A 15,376-nucleotide genomic window follows, 5' to 3' on the forward strand; every position below is an offset into this window, starting at 1 on the left:
GCATGTTTGTGGTGTCCCCTATCTGGGTGGTGGCAAACTATGAATGAGACTTCATATGGTTTTACTCTTGAGAGTTTCCCCAAAGAGGTCATTTTGTGGAGTGCACAACTTATTGTTGTCTTGTTGATACATTGCCTCAGCTGAGCTGTGCATCTCTGCAGCTCCTCCTAAGTTAGCAAAGTCAGCCTGTCAGTTAAAACTGTGTAGGTTCTGCTAAATCAAAGCTTGGGTCGTTGTTTTATGACTTAACTCAAGTATTTAAAATCTACATTCCTAAGCCAGCTGTTGCATTCCCCATTGTTTATGATGCTGTTTGTTCATCAGTGCTGTTTGTCAATAAAGAAAATGGATATAAAGGTAAATGGGGTTAAGTACAATTACATGCCACACCATTGATATTGTTTCTGTATGAAACAATGAAAACATGAGAAAAATATGTTGTGGTTCCAATGCAGCATCAAGCCAAAATAACTTTAAAAGGTGGATACTTTTGCAAGGTGCTACAGAAACAAGTTCAAATGACCGACAACGTATTTCTTTAACCTCTGGATGAAGATATCTGTGCTTTTCGCTGCACAACATCCCTCACTCTTCCAGCTTCCTGTGCAGCTTTCATCCTGTGAGCTCTGAGAGCTTTAGGATGGTATCTTCCAAGACTATTTTACTGCAGGATGCATTATCCTGGAAACACCAGGGTGTGTCTTTGGGTTTCATCTGGAGGAGACTGAGATTCTGAATTTATAATAAGGACATAAGCTGCTTTGAGGTGAGATTAAAAGTTTAACCTTATCTAAAACCGGAAAAGAATGAGGGTCTTGACATGCTATAAATGGACTGCAGGGATTGTGTGTAAAAGTTGAATAACCTCTCCAGTGTGGATATTGACGGTCTACTTTAGAAAGTTTCTCTTATATCTGTTTTCCCCAAGGACGCAGCTTGTCCTCTTAGGAGTCACTTGCACCTTTGGCATTAGTTTATGTGTATATTTTTCTGCTTTGTGGTGTGTTTCGTTGATGGAATCAAGTTTTTCCTCAGAGACAAATGTTGCATTGACTCAGCTTTGGGCCTATGGGAGGCTTTGAGATTGTTGTAAAAGATTTATAGGGTAATTCTTTTATTATTGTATATGAAAGATATAGAAATTTATTTCATGGGACAATTAGCACCATCCTACACTGTACTGCAGTGGAAGCTACTGTTTTCAGTCTGAGGCAGTCGTAAGAAAATAAGAAAAAAAAGCATGTAAAGGCAAACTACTGTTCACAGAAACCTTAAGTTCAATATTGATTTACCTTGACACGTGCACACACAAGTGATTTTATAGACTAAACTATTAGCTGTGATGTCAGGCTAATCACATCCAAAATCAAGATGACACAATTTGATAAGGTTCAAATTAGTCAAAATCTGATTTAATATGCATTCATGGACTTTTCTGTTATTGTCAGTGCATGAATTGAGACTATAAGACCTGTAGTTAATGAGGTAGCGTTTGTGTGTAGAAGCGCCTTCTTTGAACCCACACTGTGTGGCCAGAGGTTCTCTCAGTGTAGGTGCAATGCAGGTTATTGCTGAGCAGCAAAATCTCACAACTGTGAGAAAATGAAATGTTTTCAGATGCAGCCAGAGTTGATAGATAGGATGGACTCAGTATGACCTAACATGACCTGAAAAACATACTATGAAAGCAACGCTGGAGTCTTTGAAGGTAAAGAAGGAAGAAATGCTTTGAAGTTAAAGCTTTAAGGACTCACAAACAAGTAATGACTGAAAAAGGAAAAAAAAACTTGTGAAGCGGAGCATCAGTAAAAAAAAAACAAAAAAACACTGTTTGATGGTCAGTTGATTTAAGCTTTCGGGCATGTTTTTCGTACACTATATAGTATAGTGTTCTTTTCGGTTACAATTGTAGACACATAGAAAGAATTTCTACATCATCCTTTATTCCCTAAGCAAGAGTCTGCAACCTGTTCAGTCTAAAGCTATTAATGCCTCTGTCTATTTAAATAAAACTTGTGTGGACACCCAAATGTTTCTGTAGAATTTGATTCAAACTGATGCTGTGTCATATGAATGAGACGTTCATATCTTAAATGTTTTCATTGACATTCATTCTTGAATGTCATTTTAAAATGGTCTGCGTATAGTTGCTACATTTTAGCATAATACAAGGCTTATAGCTGTACAAAACTATGAAGTCAGTTTTCATAATTTTTTATTATTTTCCTGTTCATCTGTTGGCATTTCATACATCAACCCTATAAATAGAGATTTTTTGTGTGTGTAAAAAAAGTGTTTATGTTGTAACACATGACATTTTAAAATTAAAAGCAGAACAGATGGAATAAAAATAAAAATAAAACAATTTTTTTGGGAGCCCTAGCTTTAGGGAGCTCATAAAGTGCCATTTTTCTCTCTTTGTTATTAGGATTGTATCTAATAACTTAGAAATATCTATAAGTTGTTTTGCTGTTACGGTCTCTTATTGCACATTAGGTTCAGTTTATTTTTTTAGCTCATCGGTGTGGGTAGGGCAGTGGCCTTCATCTGATTCAATAAATACATGGGGATTGTATGTCATTCTCAATTTGCTTTGCTCGCATCTATGTGATGCATCATGCTGGACTCTCCACTCCACAGGTTTCTGGCACAAGAGGTGGTGCAGCTCAAGCAGCATTCATTCTGCCTGAATCTTGTGTTCTGTGCTTCTGTACTTAGTGTGGAGATTGAGTTCACCAGCAAGGACAGTCATTTTGGAAAATCGAATTCAGCACATGCTGTTGCTAATTATAGAAATCCTCCTTCTCTTGGTCGGTGCACAATTTGGATGTTATTATGAAAATATGATTAGGATTAACCCATAATCAATCACATTGATTGATTTCTGTTTTTTTCTTTTAGGAAATAGATAGAGTTCTCTTCTTGTATGTAGATTTCTTTTTGTTGGTGCTTTTATTGCTAAACGGGGCTTTGAAACTGAATTACTACCTGAATTAAATGAGTTAATGTGTATGTGTTGAATTTGCATCAAGAAGGACCTCCACTGCTTTACAGCATCAGGTTATTTTCTGGCAACATTTGTTGATGCATCGCACCTGAAAAATGTATCCAAGCAGTTTTGATATCAAGACATTGATACTAAATTCTGATTGTGATTAAGCAGTTCTAGTTGTTGCATAAACAGAAGTCATGTTCTATTGATTTGATGGCCACAGTTCCTGGGTGGCTAGATGCCAGTTTTAATGCATTGATAGTTTGGAGAGCATTTTCTTTCAATCATCAAACAAATCTTGGCTTTGCTCTCACCAGACTTATAGATCATCAACTTTATGTCCATGTCCGGTGTTACAAGAAGGTAAACAAATGTCCATACTTGGTGTAAGCAGCTTTAGTCCAGCTAACAATCCATTTTCTACCAACACTCTGAGTAGCCAGTGCTGGTGCTCCCCCTGGAGGCAGCACCAGTAGTAGTGAGTAAGCAACAATTCAATAAAATCCATATGATTTATTTCCTAATTTCTCCTTGTTTTCTGCTTATGGTCGACGTGGTGAGGTGCCACCCTCCTCCATTTGCAGAGCAGCTCGAGATTACCTGCTTCCTTACTCCGTAATATAGGAATAACAACACATTATTGGGAAGTGAATCTGCCTCTGCGAGGAACATATTGGCAAGCCTCCTAAAATAAAAGCCCTAATTTAAGTAAAATAGACCACTCAAAAAATAAGCAGTATGTGCTTAAAGATAGAAAAGCGTAAGGTAAAATAGACTTGTGCATATTCAAAAAAAAAAAAAAAAAAGCATTATATGTTTAAAGTTTTAATGTAGTTTGTCTGTAAAAATTATACATTTCCTAAGTGCTCCATTGCATCTGAGCAGGCTTGCCTTCCCACAAGTATCGGTGAGGATAAAGAAAGGATTTTAAGAGGGCAGAGAGTTACACAAAGTTAATTTATTTTCTATTGTAAGCCTGTGTGCACGTATGTGTGTCCAAACAATTTTAGACAAGACAATGCTAGATTAATTGTTTCCCCTGGAACATCCTCTCTTGGTAAAAGACCAATAATCAGCCTGATTAAAGACTCCAGCTCTTGTTAATTACCCATCTGTAATGTCCAGACAGTGAGAAAGTAGCTCTGCCTTCAGCCTGGGAACTTCTCTGCATTGAATCACTTTGCGATGCACAGAAGTGTGTGCATTTTATTTAATTTTATTTTCCTTTTGTTTTGTTTTCAGTCGGATTGATGACCTGAGAGAGCAGTAACGATCGGCGATGAAGTATGAGGCCGGGTCCACTCTGCGTTTCAGTGTGATTTGCAGCGGCAAGAGAGAGAGAGAGACAGAGAAAGAAAGGAATTGAGAGAAAGACAGAAAGAAAGGAATTGAGAGAAAGACAGAAAGAAAGAGAGTTAGATGGCAGCTGCACTTTACCCAGAGTGAGACAGGTGTTCTGCCAGTCGGACAGCTGAAGTAGTCACGGCGGGCCAGAGGGCGAAGGCGACATGACTGATGGCTGATTTGGCTGCACTGACAGCCGGCAGAGTGGCAGAGGGGGAATAGATTGTTCCTAAATCAACAGCCGTCACGGATTGATGGGCCTCTAAAATCAGAATACATTATGAGCGGTTAAAACGTCACTCATGCTGATGTGCTTTTATTTCCTTTCTTTGCGTGTTTTAAAGTCAATTTTCCCGCCGGTAAAGGGTCACCCTGTCTTGTCCCGGTTTCACTGAAGTAACAAAGTCTAACAAGCTGTGATGAAACCAAGATCTTCAACGTCCAAGAACACAAAATTCACTCTTCATGGAGAATAATGATTGTCATCACTTTGATGTAATTAACTCCTGCTGTGGGGTAATCCTTGAAATACATCTGGTGGTTAACATTTATGTGCTGGACCAGCTATTAGTTTGTTCCGACCTGCACACCTGCAGTTAGGAAACGTTGGATCACACCCACTCCCATTTCTTCATCTTGACACCGACTCTTTTAATATTGATCTTGCATGCTCGGCTTTGCATTATTATATGACTACGATAGTTAAATTGCTGATGTGCAGCATAAGTATATGAGCCACAGTGGAGCCTGATCTTTGATCACTTGTCTCCTCTAATATCTAAGCACTCTTGGATTACATGAGACAACTGGACTCTTTCAGGTCAAATCTGGATTTTCTTTGAAGTTATTTTTCACAAATTTGATCAGATTTTTTTTTCCCCCAAAATCTGTTATACTTTTTGTGCATTTAAATGTTTACATGTTTAAAATCCGTAATTTGATCTAAATATCTTGTCAGTTTATTTTCTTATCTGAAAGACTGAACAATGTCATTAAAAAAAATTTTTTAAAACGAAGCGCAGGAAACAAAATTCACTTTGCTTATAATGTCACTAAAACATAAAGGAAGGGGATAATTTCCTATGTAAATATAGCAGTAGCTGACTTACTCAGCTCTAAATTGTTACAGTGTTGTTAAAAAGAAGAGATGGCACAACCACATTTTGAAACTCAAGGAAGAATAATAAGAAAAAAATATTCAAAAGACTTTACACTGTACCAATTTGTGAGATTGGTACACTGGTTTAAACATTTAAACCAATGCCTTCTCTTTTAACAGCGTTTTTACAGTGACTCTGCATTTTCAGAAACAGACCTGTAGTTTATTTATACATGTTGACAGAAGTTTCATTAATATGAAAAGACTTTTCTTTGACAACAGTAAGCCTTTCATGATCATAATACAGCTACCTTCTTCCACTTTTTATTCCCTTTCATTTCTTCCAATGCCATTTGATAGAAGCACAGGGTAAAGTGCTCACCATGATATTTATGACAAAGTCTGAAACAAACACGAGTCTTCAGGTGAAATGATCAATTTATAAACTAATCAAGTTTTTACACTTACTTCATAAATGTCAGAGATGCTGGGATTATTATTTTTTTAATACCAAAGTGGAAAATCCTTTCAATATTCCATTGACTTTAACTACCCTTAAAGATCAGCAAATCTAATATTCATTGCAGCATTGGTTTATGTTGCATTAGATTGGCCAGGTATTGATGTCCTTCATCACAGTAGCAGCACTGCCCTGTCTTTATAATGGAAATAAAACTCCTCTGTGATGTATTTATGCAAACATGGAAAGATGATAGTTTTCCAGACGGCATCTGATAAGCATCACTTTTCCAGGAAATATGTGCCAGCTTTTGTTTAGATGTGCTGCCTCATTTTTTTTTCCCTCTCCTTATTCAGACTAGTAACTTTGGCTGCAGGTAAACCTAAGCAGAGGGTTTCATTCCCCATTCAGAAATCTTCTTACAGCTAATGTAATAAAGTTTAACTTTTAGATTTTGTAATTAAAAAGAACTATGCACAAAACACTCTTTTGTACCTCATGTTCTTGTTTCATTTTAGTCTGGACTAGCATAAAGATGTCAGATAAGCAGTGATCACTGGGGGGAGCTAGCATACAGTAGAAGACGACTGTCAGGTCTATTGGCAGTTGCATAAAGAGCTGAAAGATACTCCCTTGAAAAAAAAACTTTAGTAGGAATGCATTCAAAGCTCAGAACAGCTTTTAAGCTTCAATAGGATGGATTAATTTGACAAGGTCTGCCTGAAAAGGCTTCATAATGTAAGGCATACTCAAAAAAATGCATGACGTTAGTACTGAGTGAGTACTAAGTCGTTGTAAAAAGGTGATACAGAGGTGATGCTCATATTCCCCTGTAGATTTTGAGTTGATCCGGTTTTTTTTTCTCAAAACAGATTAAATTAATAATGAAAAGTTTCAAGTTAAAATTCACTCCTATCCAGCATGTCGTGACAATCCCTCATGTTTCCCCTCTCTTGCTTTTTGTTTACCAGAGCCTGCCTCCTTTCTTCCGCTCTTCGGTTGCTTGCCTTCCTTTTTTCACTTAATGCCAGATTTATCTCCATTGCTGCTTTTTGTTTAGACTTTTTTTTTTTTTTTTTTTTTTTTTACCTCTTTGAGATCTCCAGATTGTGAGGCGAGATTTAATCTCTCACTAAATAACTTTTGGGAACATGTTGCTTTGAGCTTGAACAGATGATAAAGGGAGAGAAGTGACCGTCACACATAAAGGATTAAACAGGCTTTCAAGCTCAGCAGGCAGTGGAGCTGTTCACAGCAGTGGTGCTGAACTTAGTCTTGGCAGGAAGCTGTTCATGGACTTCCCTGCAGGCCATGAGATGAACTGTGCAACCAGTGTTGGGGTTTTGTGCAGTCAAGTTTAAAAGTGTTGTTGTTGCCAAAAACATGGCTAATCTGCTGCATTTTGAAACTATATCTATACACAGCCACAGGGTAAACGTAGGCCATGAAACTTTGTAATGCTGGAGTGCTTTTCTATTGTGTTTTGTCTTTTATGCAGCTGTGTTATGAACAATTTAGCTTTCTGTAACTCAGTAAGGTGTGAAGACAAGGAGAAAGCAAGGTGAGTTCAAGGCCAGCTCAAGGCTGCGTGGGCCCCTCAGCAGCGTTGGATTTAGGAGCCATCTGGAAGTTAGTTCACTCATGGTCTCTAGAGGGAAAAAGCTTAAGACATAGCATTTCACCTTAGCTTTTAATTTATTTTATTGTAGTAGTTTAGTTTTAATCTGTTATATAAGATATTTTCACGATATTATTTTTTTTTGCGTTTTTAAATAATTATGTTTGTACTGTTTTTGGTAAAGAAATAATTATTTTTCTTTTTTGTTTTTTGCTTATTTTGGCTGGGCTGTTATTTATGGTTTCTGTTCAAAGCACTGAGTCACATCTAAACAGGAAAGTGGTTATGTAAATAAATAAGCCCATCTCCCACCAACCACCACTGCTTAATTGTTTGAGCAGTTTGCATTTAAAACAGCATCTTAAAGGTTTAACAAGTGAGGCCCAAACTACCTTCCTTAAAGCACTGCTTGTGACCATCGTTAAGACGTTTGTTAGCTAAATGTTATACTTTTTGTTGTTAATTAATAATACTTTTATTTTTAATGTTTAAATGAATTTAGTACGTTTAAAACACGGCTCGTTCTTGAAATGTTCCTCCTTTTAGATTTTTATTATTTGCAAGCTCTACATCATTTTCCTTTCACTTCACCACTGTGTGCTAGTGTGTGTTGGTCTATAGTGTAAAAGCCCAATAAAATAAAACAAAGTTTGTGTTTGTAGCCAAAAAAAAAAAAAAAAGTGGCAAATGAAAATTTAAGGACTCTCGGTGGCCCCCCGCTTAGCTCAGGGACCACAAGCGATGACTTAGTCTACATACGCCTCCGGCTGGCTCTGGGTTAGTTGTGCTAGAAACGCTTTCTAGAACAACCGGAAGCACCGGGAGTGTGTTAATCAGTGGGATCCTCAGCTGACCTCAGCTGAGTGGGTACTTTAGATGGCAGAACAAAGAGTTTATGAGGAGTTTCTAACCAACCCCACCCCTCTACCCCCCAAAGTGGCTGTTATTACTTTTAGTTCATTATTATTCTGCAGATATAAACTAGTTCTGAGGTACATTTGCCTGTGGAAGTCGTCATTGTTTCGGATAATAGGGAGAGGAGCCAAACTTATTCTCTGCAAAGGTGATAATCTTCTACAAAATGCACTGCTTTGCATATGCAGAGAAAATATCCCCCTCAGATTGATACGCAGCATTTTCCTGTGCCACTGTTTCACATCGTGGACTCTCTTTTTTTCCGTGTCTGAGATTGTTTGTTTCTTTTCCTCTAACAGATGACTGGTTCAAAAGGCTAGGAGCGCTGCAGAGGCTGTGCATGACTTCTGAGGAAATACTTTCACGAGCAGGAGAGCACTTTGTGTGTGTGTGTGTGCGTGTATGTGTTGTTGTGTGCATAGCTCAAATAAGCAGACAAGCTGTGCTAACAGGGATGTGGATTGTGCATGCATAGAGGTGACACATTCTTACAGCACAAACAGTGTTTTAGAACTGGAACTATTTCTGCTCGATGTGGGAGGACGGTAACTATGCTTCTCCAGAGCCAGGCCAGCGGCAATGCTTTGTTTTACTGGCAGACAATACAGCAAACTGCCAGGAAGCTGTGGTTGGAAATGATTTTTTGCAGGTATGGGCACACTACATGCAAAACTTATATCTCCCCAACTTCATCAACCGTATGGTATAGAGAACATTTTTTAATCACAAATGTGTTCTGACTTCAGCAAACTCCACAAATCTCGCATGAAACAAACCGCATCAAACGCACAAAGGCATTTTCTTTGTCTTGCATTGATTCCCGTTCCCATTTCCTGTGTAATGGTCTTGCCAGTAATGAGCGCCTATAATGATCTGATACAAGCTGACAGGTCTCCATATTATCAGTTACTGCAGCTCAGAGCTGAGCAGTTGCAAATGAACACTGGTATAATTTAATGCTAGTCCAAGTACAAGGACGAAACCCTGGGCTCTCCATACCCAAGTGGAGCAAAAAATGGAGGTGTGCCAGGCAGTGGTTCAATTTGATGTGAGTAATGTGGCTCACCACAAAGGGTGCTATTCTGTTAGGGGATAGATATATTTTATTTATTTATTTATTTTAAAAACAGGGACATTTTTGGTAAATTGAATTCCAAGCGGGTTTCGTGTTTTCTGTACATGTGTGTTCTCAGGAGCTAACCAAAGCTAATTTAATGCTTCACACAGGAAGCCTTTACAACTAAAATGCCATCGACTGCAGTTCTGACAGTATTAATTACTTTAATTTATAACTAAGAGAAATTATGGGTTTGAGACAGGACAGACATCTAGTATCTAATGGAATATTGTTCATTTCACCCATTAGACAGAAAAAAAAAAAAAAAAAAACAAAGAAAAGAAAAAATAAATTATCTGTACTTAGACTGGAGGCAAAATACTCACAACTTAACTTGGAGTTTGGATAAGGGGTGAAGAACTTGGAAAAATGACTCATATATATTTGTGGTTCTGCTACAGAGTAGGCACTGGCCATACACAACAAAAGGCTAATGACATAAAAATGTTTATACACAGTGTTTCACTCACTTAATGAATGCATACTCCTTAGAACACAGTGCTAATTTTGAATGTAAAATTTGTTTCAAGCCCAAAAGGAAGAAGTTGCCAAGGGTGAAATGATGCCAGTGAAACATCTCCTCTGCAGATTAAAACTCGTTGTGCTCAGTAGTAATCTACCATAAGACATATGACATAACTGAGTTTTACTTTGTTTGGTCTATGCTATCTGAGAAATTATACAACTAAATGTATTTTGCCAGTTCATTTTTTTTTAAATTGCATCTGTTTCAGTAAGAATGATAAACAAAAACCTTGGTAACGTCTCTGAGCTCTGAACATCTTGTACTTCTAGGAACTCCAGGTAGGTTGCACTTCTGGAATATAACAGAACTGGAAGACGGCGAGCTTCCTGGTGATTTCTCTGAAATCCTTGCCAGTTAATTTGCAGGGTCTTCTCTCAACAGGTTTCTTGAGACCCTGTTGATTATTTACAACAAAACATTTGGTGATTCTGTGATCGCACCCCAATATCTTAGCAATTTACAAGAGTGCTGCATCCCTCTGAGAGACTGTTGATAATTTTGACTTTTTTCAGAATCAGTAAAAAAAAAAAAATCTCATTCTGGTTCATTTTGCCTAAAGAAAAAAAAGTGCCTCACAGTTATGAAGATCTTGATACAACCTGTTGACCATGAAGACCACCACCATTATGCAGCTACACAACACCTGCTATGCTTAAATTAATGAAGCATTCACGTTTAGCCAGTTTTATTCCTAGAAATGATATGGTCAAAATACTAACTTGTCTAATTACTGTGCACGCAATTTAAAAATTAAAAACCTGTAAAAAAAAAAAAAAAAATAGAACCCCCTTTTCAAAGATAATGACTCAATTTTCAGCAGCTTTTTTTTTTTTTTTTTTGTTTGGAAGGGATTTTACACGCGTCCATTGAACCTGATTTGCGCTCAAATGGACAACTTTTGAATAAATGCATCTGATTAAATGCCACACATTTCCAACAACAAACCCGAAAACAATTTTCAGTTTGCAGCCAGGAGTCAGTGATGATGACACCCTGAAAAGGTAGGTGCGCGCTGAACCTCCCACATCTCAGCGCCACGCAGCTTTTCAGCCACATCTGCTGTTGAACTCTGCGCCCACGGTCCCTTCATTATTTTACCCAATCACTGGATCTCCTTCAGCACTCCGAGCGGCTGTCTCTCCCTCCTCCTGTCTCACCGTGTGTCGGTCTGTTAGCCTCCGCGCTCTCTCCCCCCCTCTCTCTCTCTATCGCTTCATTATTCTGCACCTGCAGGCAGGAGACGTATTCTCCTCTTTCCCTCTATCCCTAAACGTCTTTTATTCACCGCCATGACTTCCACGAAAGACGCGAACGGGTCGGGAAAAGTGGCTCAGCAGCAGCACGACCAGGTGAGTCCCAAGGCGAAGTCGCTCGCTCGGTTCGTTCGCCTAATTACGCGTTTAGCGCTCGTTATCCCTCATTAGCGACACATCGCAGCACTGCCGCAAACCGTGTGTCCAAATAAGCTGCACATATTAAATTGGTGAAGGTTTGTTCCCGTTTCATCACTTTTCTCTCACATGTTTCTACTTTTATGATGTTCAGTCCTGCTTCAGTTTGGATGTACGCAAGACTGTTAAACTTCCGCATCAACATCTTTGCCACAGTTGTTTTTTTTTATTTTTTTTTTTATATAATAACAGCCTGTTTGACGTTACAAAAACAGCTGAGCGCAGTGGTTGTTACGGAGAGGTTTGCTAAGATAAACGACACACGACAGTGAAAATGTCCAAACATCAATTGCAGGAGAAACTTGCTATTTTGTTTTTACTGTTACATTTAGCTGTAGCAACTCATGAACTGAATTACGGAAGGTTAGTGGTATCAAATACGCAATTTATTCATAGATTAAGTTGCGCAGACGTAGATTCAAACTTAGATTTAAAGGCATTTTAATCTAAGTCATTCCTTTCTAATGGATTAAAGTTTTTTTTTTATGCCAGAGAAACTGCAGGGATGTTTTCTCCTGATATATGAACCCTAGAGTCTGGCAGGATTGGCTCTCCCATCTGTTGCTGCGCAGTGCTGGTCAGCTGCCTGAACAAAAACTCCTATTTCCTGTTGACATGAGAGACTTAACTTACTGTTAGAAATGTTTCTTGTCAGTTGTGGTGTTGAAATAATAATAATAATAATAAAAAAAGCATTGTCTAGTAGCAACATTTTTATAAAGTTGTGACAACTAATTTCACTGCTATGATAGCCCTAGCTCTAGCTTTAACTCTGTCTATCATGTTATCGACAGAGTTAAAGTTTTTATTTAAAATATTTATCTATGAAAAATAAAAAAAAGCTTGTGTGGAGAATCGTTTTTGTAGGTGCTTCTTGGTAACACTGACCAATAAGCCACCAGCGACATGTTAATCAGCTGGGCGCGGGTTAGCTACGCCAGCAGTTAGCCAGGCTAAAAAAAACAGTTAATATCAACTTTATACTCCCAGTGTTACTATATGAAGAGCAACATGAAAAAAGTATGAAATGTTGTGCAGTAAGCAAAATTTTGTAAGTCTACATTTTTTTAAGTGCATGCATCAAAGTCAAAATACCTCTAAATAAATATTGCAGAAAACATTATTATAGATGTTTTGGTCAAGCTGTGGATTTTGTTGAGATTTTTCTTTTACTTTTTTGATATAAATGAAAGCAGTTAGATGTTGTGTATTTCATTTCATTTTTTAGTCGAAAAACATGGCAACCATGATGTTTCTACTCAGGGTTATGTGACCAGGAAAACATCATACTGCTCCATACCTAATTGCACTTTGTGTGAGGGAACAGAGGAACAAAAAAAAAAAAAGACAAAGCTGCATGTAGACACCCAGACCACTTCTGGGTTTACGTAACCGTGCTTCTAACACTCGCATCATAATTTAGGTTGAAAGGTGTTCTATAAAAATAAATCCATGTTTGCCCAAATGTGGAGGGAAGCCCTTGACTATTACTTTAGTTGTGCAACAGCCGATAATTGTCGAGTATTTACCTCTAAAATGCATTTGCAAAGGCTGAAGTGAGAGCTTTTCATTACAGCAACCGAATGGGCATCAATTGAGAAGCCTTGTATGCCTCTCCAGCGTTTCATTGTGTGACATTTTGTTGTTGTTTACTTTATTGGATGGTGTTTTCCCTATTATTTCTGAACATTTCAAGCCTAAAATGTTTACTTTTGCATCCCACTTGCACACTTATGAAAGCAGAACTGCAGAGTCAACAGCAGCGCGACTGATCCCTAACCAAATTCTGATCAAAAATAAGGGAGCATGAGCTCCTTTTGAAGCTTGAAAGAAAATCGAAGCAGAAAGTGAGATGCACACGAGCTCGTCTGCACATCGGGGCGGCAACACGTGATCCTCAGTTGTTATTCGGCACAGGGAGCAATCATTTCACCTCTGCTAAAAAGGAACCATATATGAATTTTATATCCGACCGACCTCAGTCCTCTCTTGTTTTCTACCAGTATGGACAGTTTGTACTTTTGCCTGAAAAACAGACTTGCTCTTTGGTAATATCAGTTTCAGATACCTTCCTGTACATATGCTCTTCAATTATGCAAGAATGGAGAGATAGAGAGAAGGTGAACATATCGGTGCCAAGAAAGGAAGGCAGTGGTACATTTGTGAGTCAAAGTTCCTCCTCCTCCAAGAATCCGCCGGCTGTCAGTGGAGATTAAACAGCAAATCAGTCCATTCAGTTTTAATCTAAAGAACATGTGAATTGAAGGATTTTACTTTTCTTAGCAGCTGTGCTATAAACTATCCCTTGCATTGCTGCAGATGATGTTGCTACAGCTGTCCTAAAGCAGTACGCTGTTGCTCTAATGTTGAGTTTGTTGTATGAAAACGCGTCTCCTTAATTACTGTACAGAACGCTGTTCAAAGCGCATTGATTGTTTTGTTCAAGGCAGCATCAAAACAAACCTGTTGGCTGAGCTTTGGTACGACATGAACAGTTCACCCCACTTCAACACAAATATGCCATCATTAAATCCACTTTTTAGTTCCATTTTTTTTCTTCTTCTTCTTCAAACTTTCATCAAGCTGCATCTGTGCACAATTATTCTGAGAGCATAATAGAGCTCTTATCTTTCCTGTAACTCGGAGTGGATTTAATTTTCAGCTGCATATTTTTCAGGAATACATTCAGCCGAGGGAAAAGAAAAAAGAAAGGTGGAGGAATAGCGAGAGACGTATTTTGACCTCATCTATTCTTCAGTGATTCAGCTTCAGTCGTGTTGTTGTGCACTGCGGTTCCTCTGATGATTAAAAGATACGATGGCAGTTTTGTCCAGACGCAGGCGGTAATTCATATGCTCTGGGAAAACACTTTTTTCCCCCTCTCTCATTCTTTCTTTGTCTCGTTCATAGACTGATTAAAAGCAACAAAACGGGAGCGACATGTAAGAGGCCGTCTGAAGTTGTCATTTATTTGTGGACTTGAATGTCAAAGCAATATTGGTCTCACTATGGTTCATTTCCTCTTAAGGAGCAAAATGAGTGCATGTCTTCCATTTTTATCTGAAGAGCAAAACAATTTGGTGCAAGCTGAAAATTTAAATGAAATTTTCTCTTTTGAATAAAAAACTTTGACCAGGTTCAAGTTTCTTATTGAATATGTCTATTTGGTCCTTTGGCAGAATCAGCAAAGTATTTTATCTGTAGGCTTCATAAAATGGATCTAAATCTTGAAGAAAGACTCATTTTAAATTTTTCATTGTTAGCTTTTCTATTCTACATTGTCTCTCATGTTTTCATGTCCACTTTTATACTACAGTAGTTGTATTTCTTCATTATTTCATGCGATTTATTCAGTTTCTCTAATTCTATTTCAGAGCTTCACATTTAACTTTCTTTTGGTGGCTGGAGGCAGCTAAAGGAGACATGGCTAGGAAGAGCATGCCATTGACTGACGTCCTCTGTTTAGACAAAACTGGGCAAGTGAAGTTTTAACTTTTACATCTGAGGTTTAGGACGTTTTGTCGAGCAAAATTACAAAACTGTGGAACATATAAACTTTTAAGTCCACAAATGCTACCTTGGGCAACACACTGTACAGTGTAAAAGAATGTCGCTCTGTGCCACAGTGTTTGCTAATTGCTGCTGTCACTAGTCTAAAGGAGCTGAGAGAGGGAGTTTTGGAGGAGGGGAGCTCTGTAAGGTGGAAGCTTGACTGGAGACTGCAGCTCCAAGGAGGTGCTTTGTGGAAATATGCGGTGCTTCGTGAGAGCAAGCATTTAGGGATCCCAAATGGCTGCAAGGGGAAGTTGAAGAATACTTCAAACATGCATGAAAGAATCAAAGCAACACTCCAG

General features: G+C 38.3%; 1 protein-coding gene across 7 annotated transcripts in view; it reads left to right on the forward strand.

Annotated features, from left to right (window-relative positions):
- LOC106949145 (dipeptidyl aminopeptidase-like protein 6) overlaps positions 1-15,376 on the forward strand; it is a 105,319-nt gene that overhangs the window by 42,497 nt on the left and 47,446 nt on the right. The window contains exon 1 of one of the 7 annotated variants that reach the window (XM_015035212.1): positions 11,129-11,410. The exons of 5 other annotated variants lie outside the window; for them this stretch is intronic. In XM_015035212.1, the coding sequence (XP_014890698.1) occupies positions 11,361-11,410 (50 nt within the window). In that variant the 5' untranslated portion in view covers positions 11,129-11,360. Of the gene's footprint in view, positions 1-11,128; positions 11,421-15,376 lie in introns of those variants that run through there. One more of the 7 variants, XM_015035213.1, reaches the window with a different exon arrangement.

This window comes from Poecilia latipinna, unplaced genomic scaffold (genome assembly GCF_001443285.1).
Source record: "Poecilia latipinna isolate Pla-1442-1.1 unplaced genomic scaffold, P_latipinna-1.0 Scaffold328, whole genome shotgun sequence".
NCBI lineage: Eukaryota > Metazoa > Chordata > Actinopteri > Cyprinodontiformes > Poeciliidae > Poecilia > Poecilia latipinna.